Here is a 13,341-nt window from a genome sequence, read left to right on the forward strand (position 1 = left end):
ACGTAGGAAAACGTGGGAAAATCACATCATAACGCGACCATTTAAGAATCGCTAACGTTAAAGTTTCTGTTGCGCTTAATCCCTCATGCGGGTGTTTGTGATTTAAAGAAACAGTTTCTTTGTAATAGCTAAACAAGTGTCAAAATCATGTTTTTTTTATATTAAAAGTTATACGTTTATTTGAAAGAATGTTACAGTATAAATGGCATTTTTAATAGAGAGATTCAAGGAATTTCTTTTTTGACACCTTTTCGGGCCTTTGGGTCATTTTGACCCAGAGATAAGTAAGTAATAGTTATTTGTAAAAGCGCCTTTTTTTTAGACCAGGGTCACAAAGCACTTGAACAATCGAAAGTAATGCCCGGTTTAAAGTACCTAAAAATAAGAACCAGAATTTAAAAATGGATCCTGAAAGAAACTGGCAGCCAGTGAAGAGATGTAAGGATCAAATGTAAGTTCTTCTACTAGAGCGGCTCAGAATTCTGGCTGCAGAGTTTTGTATGAACTGCAGGCGAGACACATCCTTCTTGTTTAGACACCAAAATAAACTGTTACAATAGTTTAAACGCAAAGATTATAAGCTCCAGATCGGGTTGTGAAACCATTTCCCTAAAGTTATCGACCATAACCTCAAAATAGTTGAATAGTTCCCTTCAGGACACGTAGAAAATAGTCCATGTTTTCGGTACGAATGACTCAAAGGTTGAGATCGATATTTACGGCGACATTTAAACGTGTATTTCACAAAGATTTCGTTCCAAGATTTCATCTTTTTTCGAATACATTTCGACACATTTCCGTAGAAGCACACGAATGTCACGTCCCACTCTCGGGTCGATCCCCGTCGGGTCAGAACCGTGTGTGGGCGTCTTGAGCGACGTAGACTCTGATCCGGGATCTGTTTCGATGAAGTGGAATCAACACCGAGGAACTTATGTAAAGTGTTCTTCTGAAGCCGTGGCGTTCAGCGTCAAGTCACGCCCGTGACCTTCACCAACACGTCTAGACGTGCTCGACCCAACATATGCTCCGTGGAAACCATCTTAGAGAAGAGGAACCACTGAGGGCAGAGTCTTACGAAAGGGAGTCGCGGATCCAAACGGATCTCGTCAGACGTTGTTTTTCCTCTCGGACTCTCAGCCACGCATGACTTACGTTTCTCATTTCATCTTCCGTTCCGTCAACTCTCTCTCTCTCTCTCTCTCTCTCTCTCTCTCCCTCGCTCTCTCTCTCCCGCCTCCAGCTTGTGCGTCGGGCTTCTTCAAGGCCACGCAGGGAGACCACAGATGTTCTCAGTGTCCCATCAACAGCAGGACCACCAGCGAAGGAGCCACGAACTGCGTCTGTCGCAGCGGCTACTACCGCACCGACGCCGACCCGCCTCAGATGCCCTGCACCAGTACGTAGACTAGAACAGTTACGAGGACAAATGTGTCTCTGGTTTTAGTTGCTCCTCGACCTCAGGTTTAGACCTCCAGGCTGGCATCTGCTGCTCCGGTCTGGTCCTCACTCCTGCTGTCCACATGCATTCTTGTTCTCGTACGGTGGCCTTGAAGCTCAGATCACACTTGGATACATGAACATTAGTTACAGAACTAAATAAGCATTAACGTGTTTACATAACATTTACATTGTGATCTTTGCTTGATGACTTTTATGCTATAAACGTTTGTGATGCACATTTACAAAACACTGAGAAACTTGACACGTTAATATTTCACTGAACACATTTATATTTGTGATGAAGATTAAAAATGTAATGAAAATATTGTTCAGTTTACACATTTACATTTTGCTGTACGAATTAATTAGTTTATGCATATTTATACTATATTGAAACATTGTTGGAAATTGTTAATTAATTGCTATAAACATTTACAATTTACTTAACAAAATAACTATAGACATTCATATTTAATGGAAAATGTTAACAATTTGCGATAAACATTTTCAATTAACTCAACAAATTAACTATATACACATTTATATTCAACTGAAAATCTTTACAATTTGCGATACACATTTACAATTCACTGAACAAAATAATTATCTTTATACACATTTACATTTAACTGAAAATGTTATAAATTTTCGATACACATTTACAATTTACTGAACAAAATAACTATCTTTATACACATTTACATTTAACTGAAAATCTTTACAATTTGCGATACACATTTACAATTCACTGAACAAATTAACTATCTATATACACATTTATATTTAACTGAAAATGTTAGCAATTTGCAATACACATTTACAATTCACTGAACAAATTAACTATCTATATACACATTTATATTTAACTGAAAATGTTAGCAATTTGCAATACACATTTACAATTTATTCAACAAAATAACTATCTTTATACAAATTTATATTTAACTAAACATTTTAACAAATTTGCCATACACATTTACAATTCACTCAACAAATGAACTATCTATAAACACATTTATATTTAACTTAAAAGGTTAACAATTCTCAATACACATTTACAATTAACTCAACAAATTAACTATCTATATACACATTTATATTTAACTGAAAATGTTAACAATTTGCGATACACATTTACAATTCACTGAACAAAATAACTATACACACATTTATATTTAACTGAAAACGTTAACAATTTGCGATACACATTTACAATTCACTCAACAAATTGACTTCCATATACACATTTATATTTAACTGAAAATTGTTTTCAATTTGCGATAAACATTTTCAATTCACTGAACAAAATAACTATCTATGTACACATTTATATTTAACTGAAAATTGTTTTCAATTTGCGATAAACATTTTCAATTCACTGAACAAAATAACTATCTATGTACACATTTATATTTAACTGAAATTTTTTATCAATTTGCGATACACATTTACAATTCACTTAACAAATTAACTATCTATAAACACATTTATATTTAACTTAAAAGGTTAACAATTCTCAATAGACATTTACAATTCACTGAACAAATTAATTATCTATATACACATTTATATTCAACTGAAAATTTTAACAATTTGCGATACACATTTACAATTTATTCAACAAAATAACTATCTTTATACAAATTTATATTTAACTAAACATTTTAACAAATTTGCCATACACATTTACAATTCACTCAACAAATGAACTATCTATAAACACATTTATATTTAACTTAAAAGGTTAACAATTCTCAATACACATTTACAATTAACTCAACAAATTAACTATCTATATACACATTTATATTTAACTGAAAATGTTAACAATTTGCGATGCACATTTACAAATTCACTGAACAAAATAACTATATACACATTTATATTTAACTTAAATTGTTAACAATTTGAAATACACATTTACAATTTACTGAACAAATGAACTATCTATATACATATTTATTTTCAACTGAAAATGTTAACAATTCGTGATACACATTTACAATTCACTCAACAAATTGACTTCCATATACACATTTTTATTTAACTAAACATTTTAACAAATTTGCGATACACATTTACAATTTATTCAACAAAATAACTATCTTTATACAAATTTATATTTAACTAAACATTTTAACAAATTTGCCATACACATTTACAATTCATTGAACAAAATAACTATCTATGTACACATTTATATTCAACTGAAAATGTTAACAATTTGCGATACACATTTACAATTCACTCAACAAATTGACTTCCATGTACACATTTCTATTTAACTGAAAATTGTTTTCAATTTGTGATAAACATTTTCAATTCACTGAACAAAATAACTATCTATGTACACATTTTTCTGATCAAATAAAAAGGACATTTTTATTGAATTAATAAATGTAACAACTCACTAAAACAAATTAACTTTTGACTGTAAATGCATAAAAAAAAATATTGCTAAACAAATAAACAATTAGTGATGAAAAAAAGTGAACTTGCTGAACACATTTACCAAAACAAGAAGCGACTATACTTGAAGCAGGGGAAGCTTCTGACTGCACTAACGCTCTCTGTCGCAGCCGTCCCGTCGGCGCCGCAGAACGTGCTGTCCATGGTGAACGAGACGTCGCTGCGTCTGGAGTGGAACGCGCCGCAGGAGCGCGGCAGCCGCGAGGACGTCGTCTACAACATCATCTGCAAGAGCTGCGGCAGCGGACGCAGCAGCTGCACGCGCTGCGGCGACAACGTGCAGTTCGTGCCGCGGCAGCTCGGCCTGACGGACACCGCCGTCCACATCAGCGAGCTCCTCGCCCACACCCAGTACACCTTCGAGATCCAGGCGGTGAACGGCGTGTCCGACCAGAGTCCGTACTCGCCGCAGCACGCCTCCGTCAACATCACCACCAACCAGGCGGGTCGGTCACTTTACCAGGAAAAAAACCCCCCCGTAAACGCCAACTTTTTTGCCAAAACGTTTTTTTTCCTTGCAGCGCCGTCCGCCGTGTCCATCATCCACCAGATCAGCAAAAGCCCGAACAGCATCACTCTGTCTTGGTCTCAACCGGATCAGCCCAACGGGGTCATCCTGGACTACGAGCTCCAGTACTATGAGAAGGTATGGCAACGGCGTCACGGAATACTTCCCGTCCACCGTTATCGACCGATCTGTTTTTTTTCAATCCAGAGTCAGGCGGAATGGAACGCCACGTTCATCCGGAGCCAGACCAACACGGCGGTCATTCGAGGGCTGAAGCCTGCGACCATCTACGCCTTCCAGGTCCGCGCTCGCACCGTCGCCGGGTTCGGACGGTTCAGCGGGAAAATGTACTTCCGCACCATGACTGAAGGTGAGAGTGAGATCCTGTATTATTTTGTCCACCATTTTATTCTATGACTGACTCACTCACGTGCGTTTGTTTCTTCTCGTCTGGACTATTGTAACAGTTTGTTTTAATGTCTAAACAAGAAGGATGTGTCTCGCCTGCAGTTGATTCAGAACTCTGCAGCGAGAATTCTGAGCCGCTCTAGTAGAAGAACTCACATTTCTCCGATCCTTAAAACTCTTTACTGGCTGCCAGTTTCTTTCAGGATCAACTTTAAAAATTCTGGTTCTTACTTTCAGATCTATTCATGGTCAGGCTCCTCCTTACATCACTGATCTGATCCAGCCTTACACCCCAGCTCGGGCTCTGAGGTCTGTGGATCAGAATCTACTTATGGTTCCACGCACACGGTTCAGGACCAGAGGAGAGAAATCTTTTCAGGCTGTTGCTCCTAAGCTTTGGAACGATCTTCTCTCTCTTTGCTCTTGATGGATCTACTGACTCCTTTAAGAAACATCTTAAGACGTTTCTATTTGTTCAGGCTTTTCCTTGATTTTCTGGAACTCCTGTGTTGTTCTCAGTATTATCTTGATCTTTAAAGTATATACTTTATTGAATATTGTTTTGATTGTTAAAGCGCTTTGTGACCCTGGTCTGGAAAAGCGCTATATAAATAAATATTACTTACTTACTTACATACTTACTCACAAGTCTTTCTCTCTGAGATGCAGTAAGTCCTTCATCATGACCATGTTTTCAACTTAATCACTTTATAAAGTCTGTCTGGAATCTCGGCGAACGAGAGGTTATGAGAGCGAAGTTCATTATGACGTAATAGCGGCCCTAACTCCTCCTCAAGCCAGATGTAATCACGCCCTGCTTTGTTTATACAACGAGTCCCTTGGAGGTGGAGATTTCCTGGGTTAATGATGAACAGTGACTAACCTCAGTGGTGTTTTCTGGTGTTGTATGATCAGGACAAATGGTTAAAAGAGGATTGTATTTTATATCATATTGATATATTATATTATATTATATTATATTATATTATATTATAAAGAGGCATTTGAGACGTAAAAACGTGCATTAATTTCAATCAATTCAAAGTGTTTTCTGTATTAAAAATTTGAATTTTACGAATGAATAGATTGAATTTAAAAAGCTACAGATTCAAAACATAATTAAATAATAAAACATATTTTTGATTTATTGGAGTGAGAATATCAAACTCTATGTGTAAATTCTTTTTAAAATCTTAAACATTTTTAATTAAATTATATATATAGTTTTAAATGCAACCTCTCAATACAGACATTAAGTTCAAATTTAGAAGTGAAATATTAAATAAATGTATTCAATGCGATCATCATTCACTAAAACAGTGAAATAAACTAAAGAAATATAATGGTATCCATAGATTTTTTTCCTGAGCGCTGTTGCGTCATCTCGGGGCTGGTCTGGGATCAGTGTCGCTCGTCGCTTCATGAACATGTGTCGCACTCGCTCTTCTTCATCATTATGTCGATTCCCTCAGATTTCTTCTTCTTCTTCCCAATTATTGTGCGACGCAAACATCTGCTGCTCCGCGTACACGACCCTCTCCTGGCTGATCGACGTATGACATGTGACCTGGTCTGGATTCTCTCTCCGATAAAAAGAGCGACAAGTGTGAAGTGGAGCTGAGAACCTTTTGCTCGACTTGTTCCAGGAAAAACTAGTTGTGGTTCTGGTTCACGGTCCTGCCTCAGGTACCCGTCCTGAGCTCGCTGACCCAGTTATCGTCAATAATGAGGGTTCTAGGAATAACGAGTTGCCGTGGCGATCCGAGAGCAAGTTAACAGACGAACCTATCGTTTCCTTATTAAAGTTCACTTTTAAAGCCGCAATATGTAACATTTGGAAATGATTTCTTTCTATTATATTTTGAAAGGACTGAAGGGTTTTCAAACATAGGAACCGTGGGCCATGTGTGGCCTGTGAGATCATGTTCCGTGGAGCCTCCGTCTAATCGTCCACATCCTTGAAATGTTCCCGCAGAAGAATACAACTCCAGCTTCCAGGAGAAACTGCCGCTCATCATCGGCTCGGCCGCCGCTGGAGTCGTGTTCATCATCGCCATCACTGTGGTCATCATCGTGTGTCGCAGGTGAGGCTTTTTATTTATTTATTTTATTGTTTAGCAAAGTGATTTTCCTGCAAAACAAATGAATAAACACCACAAAACATGCACAATTATGGTAAACATCTGTGAAACGCATGCAGCCGTGGTTATGAGTTCTCTGAGAGGGAGTGAGACATGTGGATTTGTTGAAACGTTAAAAAAGGTTTAAAAACTAATCATTCTGTTGAAAATAGCACAAGTTAGAAGTTAAATAGTTTGATATTTTAAATGTATCGTCTCAGTGTTTTTTAATTCATGTTCAAGTTTATCATTAAAATACAAATACTACACAGTTTTCCTCCCGTTATAACAAATAAAACTCAGTCACGAATAGAAAATGTAACTTATCTAAAGACATAAAGTGAACACGAACACGTGACTTGTGTACTTTTGTAGTAGTAAAGGGCTGAAAGTGAGTAGATGGTGTCAACCCTTGTGTTATCTCAGGGTCAAGGTGACCCGAAGGCCCAAAAACAAACGTGTTTGTGGTATTCCTTGTGTTATCTCAAGGTCAAGGTGACCCGAAGGCCTGAAAACAAATGCATAGATGGTGTCAACCCTTGTGTTATTTCAGGGTCAAGGTGACCCAAAGGCCCAAAAACAAACGTGTTTTTTACTATCCCTTGTGTTATCTCAGCGTCAAGGTGACCTAAAGGCCCGAGAAACAAACGTGTTTGTGGTATCCCTTGTGTTGTCTCAGGGTCAAGGTGAACCAAAGGCCCGAGAAACACATTTTTTTGTGGTATCCCTTGTGTTATCTCAGGGTCAAGGTGACCCGAAGGCCCGAAAACAAATGCGTAGATGGTCTCAACCCTTGTGTTATCTCAGGGTCAAGGTGACCCGAAGGCCTGAAAACAAACGTGTTTGTGGTATCCCTTGCGTTGTCATGGGTCACTTCTCGGTGTTATCTTGATCTTTTAAGTATATATTTTATTGAGTATTGTTTTGATTGTTTAAGCGCTTTGTGACCCTGGTCTGGAAAAGTGCTATACAAATATAATTTACTTACTGACTTACTTACCTTAACCCTGAGACAACACAAGGGTCTTGAGATTAAGATTAGACAACAGTAATTACCTATAATAATGTTTTCTTCTTATTCATTGATTTTCTCGAACACAAATTCAATGAAAAGAACATTTTTTTCTTAGTTAAAAACATCAGCAACATTTTTTTTTCTTGTTATCCGAGTGGATCGAGAGCGTTTGACGCGAGTCTGATGTTTGGTTCCACAGCCGCCGGAGCTCAGACAGAACCGAGTCCGAGTACACGGACAAGCTGCAGCACTACACCAGCGGTCACAGTAAGTACGCAGATGGTGAACACACTCGTCTGTCCATGGAGTCCTGAATGTTGTTCTGTGAGAGCGGTGGTGATGGGGGGGCTGTGGGGGGGGTATCTGTGGGCGTTTGTCTAGCTTTTGCTGTCTCTTCCGTTTCTCTGTTGAAGTGTCTCCGGGGATGAAGATCTACATCGACCCCTTCACCTACGAGGACCCCAACGAGGCGGTGCGGGAGTTCGCCAAGGAGATCGACATTTCCTTCGTGAAGATCGAGCAAGTGATTGGTGCGGGTAAGAAGAATGGTAGTAAGATATTTGAAAAATATATTTATAGTTTAAACATGTGTTTATGGATGATGAAATAGTCATGTATACAATTGCACAGTATTATTTGGCACAACCTTCTCAAAATTCAATAATAAAAGTTAAGGGAAAATGTTGATCATTTTGATAAATAACAGTGTTAAATGCTATATATACAGTGAGTGTATATGTATAATATTTTCAATTGCAAACCTATGAGTGAAAATATACAATACTGTTTAAACATTTTTAGCGTTGTACATCAAACATCATAGACTTTCTTCCTAAAATATTTCGATATATTTAGTTACATATCTCAGCCAGAAGCGTGTGGCAACAATTTTAACACATTTAAATGAATTACTTACATGAGGGCGAAACACGTATGAGTTCCGAGCGCTTTTGGCGCCCCCTGCAGGCTGAATATCAAACTCGCCAAATTGAACGTATTTAAATCTTCTTTTATTATTAACTTTGACATAAATCACCGACTTTTGACCTATTTATCATCAGCCGACTAAGACCTGGACGTTTAAATATGTTCCGATATTTCACCATCAGATAAAGAAGCATAAACGACGACCACAAGTGTGTACTACTGTTGTGTGTTTCTCCGAGAAGGTGAATTCGGGGAGGTGTGCAGCGGGAACCTGCGGCAGCCGGGCAAGCGGGAGATCCTGGTGGCCATTAAGACCCTGAAGGCGGGCTACACCGACCGCCAGAGGAGGGACTTCCTGAGCGAGGCGTCCATCATGGGTCAGTTCGACCACCCCAACATCATCCACCTGGAGGGCGTGGTCACCAAGAGCAGCCCGGCCATGATCATCACGGAGTTCATGGAGAACGGATCGCTGGACTCTTTTCTCAGGGTGAGAGCTTTTTTGTCCTTGCCATCAACATTGACATGTTTTACCTAAATATATTTAATATATATTCTGGTTTATATGACAACACTATGTAAATAATATATTAAACAATATAAGGGCCGATAAAAATGTATTCTATTTTTTTTATTAGTTTTTCCCCTTTTTCATTACATTTCTCGACAATATGAAAAATTGTCTTTATATACATGTTTAGTTAAAACATATTAACGAATTATATTACAATTAAAATGTAAATAAAAATAAGTTATGATGATCAAAATGTATTGGAATAATGTGTTCTATTACTATTTGATAGTTATTTTAAGATTTATATTAAAATTAAATAAAAAAAAACATGAATATGTATATTTGGGTGTTTCCCCCTTTTTTATTATATTTCTTGACAATCAAAATATATCGAAGCAATATTGTATAATAATAATAATAGTAGTCTTTATATACATGTTTACTTTTTCTAATGATCGACGCTAGAATTAAATGTAAATAAAATAAAACTATATATTTCCCATTATTTTTCCAAAATACTTTGAAACAATACATTTATATACATAGTTAAGTCCATAATTATTTGTATGATTTATATTATAATTAAATATAAATAAAACAATATAAGATAAAATTAATTAAAATTTCCTTTATATACATGTTTACTATATATTATTCTATTATCTTTAGGATGAATATTAGAATTAAATGTAAATTAAATTAAATTAAAAAAAATCTGAAATATATTGAAACAATATTGAAAAAGTGCATTTATCTACATGTTAAGTCCATATTTATTTATGATTTTTAATCAAAAACAATGTTAATCAAACTAAACACTATGATGTTAAAACTTAAAAATAATTAGATACTTTTACCCCTTTTTTTTAAATTATATAAAAGAATATTCTTAGAATAAAGTGCCTTCATAATTGTGTTTTCCATATAAAAAAAACAACAGAATAAGATTAAAAAAAAAAATTGTAATCCTTTTTCGTTTATGTTTATTCTTGTTGTTTCAGTATTTGTTTCATTTAATTCATGCCATTTTAATCTGGCTTGACTGCCTCAAACAACACGTGTAGAATTGAATCCAACAAGTATTTATTTAATGTAATATTTGTCTTTCCTCGCAGCAAAACGACGGGCAGTTCACGGTCATCCAGCTGGTCGGGATGCTGCGCGGCATCGCCGCGGGGATGAAGTACCTGAACGACATGAACTACGTCCACCGAGATCTCGCCGCCCGGAACATCCTGGTCAACAGCAACCTGGTCTGCAAAGTCTCCGACTTCGGTCTGTCGCGCTTCTTAGAAGACGACACGTCCGACCCCACGTACACCAGCGCCCTGGTGAGTCAAAGGGTTTCGGTCTTGAGCGGAATTCCGCTACTTTTCAAACTAAAACGGTATTTTTGAAACCGTTATTTAAATTTCTGTATTACACCTAAAACAATTAGTTTAAGTGTCATTATTACACTAAACCTGACATTGCTTAAATATATATATATTTTTAATTATATTAGACTTTGGTCCCTTTTGTGTAAATCTAGCCAATCACAGACGACACCCCACAATATTAACCAATCAGAAGCAACGAAAGGCGGGTCTATCTTTCATTAAAGCATCACTACTTAAACAGAGACAGAGAACATTGTTCAATCTATCATTTGTTCCGCACTTTAATTTGGAAAGTTATCGCTAAACTTATAATGTAAATTCACAAAACGCCGTTCAGAAGGAGGAAATAAACTTCCGGCTTTCAAATTAAGAGCATCACCACAGCGTTCCGTCTGTTTTGATTTCCTTTTATTTTCACGGTCGCACTCTTTACTGTTTAAAATTCACTTTTTAAATTGTTTATTAGATTATTTGCCATATCTTTTGAGTGTTTAAAACGAATTAAGCTTTATATTGTCCCCCCAAGTAATTACAAATGGCTGATTCAAGATTTGAAATAATAACATTTCACAACATTTAAAAGTAGAATTTTGGATAAATTGATCATTAAAATGTAAGCTGTGACTCATTCATGTCATTGTAGAAGATGATGCTACAAATCAATAATTATCCAAAGTTAAAATAAATGGCTGACATAGATCTATTCTAGAAGATGTCGATTATTAACATAAAAATATGATAACATGCATCAAAAGTGAGACCAAAGTGTCTTTTTTGATGTTTAAAAATTCCTCTGATTTTATTTCACTTCACTGGGATCCCTGCACAGTGTCAGCAAGTTTCAAAATAAACACTTTTGGTTTGCAGGGCGGAAAGATCCCGATCCGATGGACGGCCCCCGAAGCCATCCAGTACAGGAAGTTCACGTCGTCCAGCGACTGCTGGAGCTACGGCATCGTCATGTGGGAGGTGATGTCGTACGGCGAGAGGCCCTACTGGGACATGAGCAACCAGGACGTGAGTCGAACCGGGAACCTTCGCACATCCCATCGCGGATATTGACGTGTGGTTCCGATAGGTGATCAACGCCATCGAGCAGGACTACAGGTTACCCCCTCCCATGGACTGCCCGAGCGCCCTCCACCAGCTGATGCTGGACTGCTGGCAGAAGGACCGCAACAACCGGCCCAAGTTCAGCCAGATCGTCAGCACGCTGGACAAGATGATCCGCAACCCCAACAGTCTTAAAGCCACGACGCCGCTGTCATCCAGGTGAGCGACACTTCCTGTTCAAGACACTTTTATCATATAAATATTCTTTTATTTTGTGCGACACTTCCTGTTCAAGACACTTTTATCATATAAATATTCTTTTATTTTGTGCGACACTTCCTGTTCAAGACACTTTTATCATATAAATATTCTTTTATTTTGTGCGACACTTCCTGTTCAAGACACTTTTATCATATAAATATTCTTTTATTTTGTGCGACACTTCCTGTTCAAGACACTTTTATCATATAAATATTCTTTTATTTTGTGCGACACTTCCTGTTCAAGACACTTTTATGATATAAATATTATTTTATTTTGTGCGACACTTCCTGTTCAAGACACTTTTATGATATAAATATTCTTTTATTTTGTGCGACACTTCCTGTTCAAGACACTTTTATCATATAAATATTCTTTTATTTTGTGCGACACTTCCTGTTCAAGACACTTTTATCATATAAATATTATTTTATTTTATGCGACACTTCCTGTTCAAGACACTTTTATCATATAAATATTCTTTTATTTTGTGCGACACTTCCTGTTCAAGACACTTTTATCATATAAATATTCTTTTATTTTGTGCGACACTTCCTGTTCAAGACACTTTTATGATATAAATATTATTTTATTTTGTGCGACACTTCCTGTTCAAGACACTTTTATCATATAAATATTCTTTTATTTTGTGCGACACTTCCTGTTCAAGACACTTTTATCATATAAATATTCTTTTATTTTGTGCGACACTTCCTGTTCAAGACACTTTTATCATATAAATATTCTTTTATTTTGTGCGACACTTCCTGTTCAAGACACTTTTATCATATAAATATTCTTTTATTTTGTGCGACACTTCCTGTTCAAGACACTTTTATCATATAAATATTATTTTATTTTGTGCGACACTTCCTGTTCAAGACACTTTTATGATATAAATATTCTTTTATTTTGTGCGACACTTCCTGTTCAAGACACTTTTATCATATAAATATTCTTTTATTTTGTGCGACACTTCCTGTTCAAGACACTTTTATGATATAAATATTCTTTTATTTTGTGCGACACTTCCTGTTCAAGACACTTTTATCATATAAATATTCTTTTATTTTGTGCGACACTTCCTGTTCAAGACACTTTTATCATATAAATATTATTTTATTTTGTGCGACACTTCCTGTTCAAGACACTTTTATCATATAAATATTATTTTATTTTGTGCGACACTTCCTGTTCAAGACACTTTTATCATATAAATATTCTTTTATTTTGTGCGACACTTC

The 13,341-nt window shown here is 36.4% G+C and overlaps 1 protein-coding gene across 2 annotated transcripts in view; it reads left to right on the forward strand.

Annotated features, from left to right (window-relative positions):
* The window catches only part of LOC148059165 (ephrin type-B receptor 2-like), a 39,845-nt gene that overhangs the window by 21,499 nt on the left and 5,005 nt on the right, over nucleotides 1–13,341 (forward strand). Inside the window, exons 4-14 of one of the 2 annotated variants that reach the window (XM_087781171.1) lie at nucleotides 1,244–1,399; nucleotides 4,023–4,358; nucleotides 4,434–4,558; nucleotides 4,628–4,790; nucleotides 6,804–6,912; nucleotides 8,163–8,230; nucleotides 8,377–8,499; nucleotides 9,133–9,380; nucleotides 10,520–10,735; nucleotides 11,651–11,800; nucleotides 11,862–12,055. In XM_087781171.1, the coding sequence (XP_087637297.1) occupies nucleotides 1,244–1,399; nucleotides 4,023–4,358; nucleotides 4,434–4,558; nucleotides 4,628–4,790; nucleotides 6,804–6,912; nucleotides 8,163–8,230; nucleotides 8,377–8,499; nucleotides 9,133–9,380; nucleotides 10,520–10,735; nucleotides 11,651–11,800; nucleotides 11,862–12,055 (1,888 nt within the window). Of the gene's footprint in view, nucleotides 1–1,243; nucleotides 1,400–4,022; nucleotides 4,559–4,627; nucleotides 4,791–6,803; nucleotides 6,913–8,162; nucleotides 8,231–8,376; nucleotides 8,500–9,132; nucleotides 9,381–10,519; nucleotides 10,736–11,650; nucleotides 11,801–11,861; nucleotides 12,056–13,341 lie in introns of both variants that reach the window. The other variant, XM_087781170.1, reaches the window with a different exon arrangement.

The sequence above is a fragment of the Callionymus lyra genome, chromosome 19 (assembly GCF_982586985.1).
Source record: "Callionymus lyra chromosome 19, fCalLyr1.hap1.1, whole genome shotgun sequence".
NCBI classification, from domain to species: domain Eukaryota; kingdom Metazoa; phylum Chordata; class Actinopteri; order Syngnathiformes; family Callionymidae; genus Callionymus; species Callionymus lyra.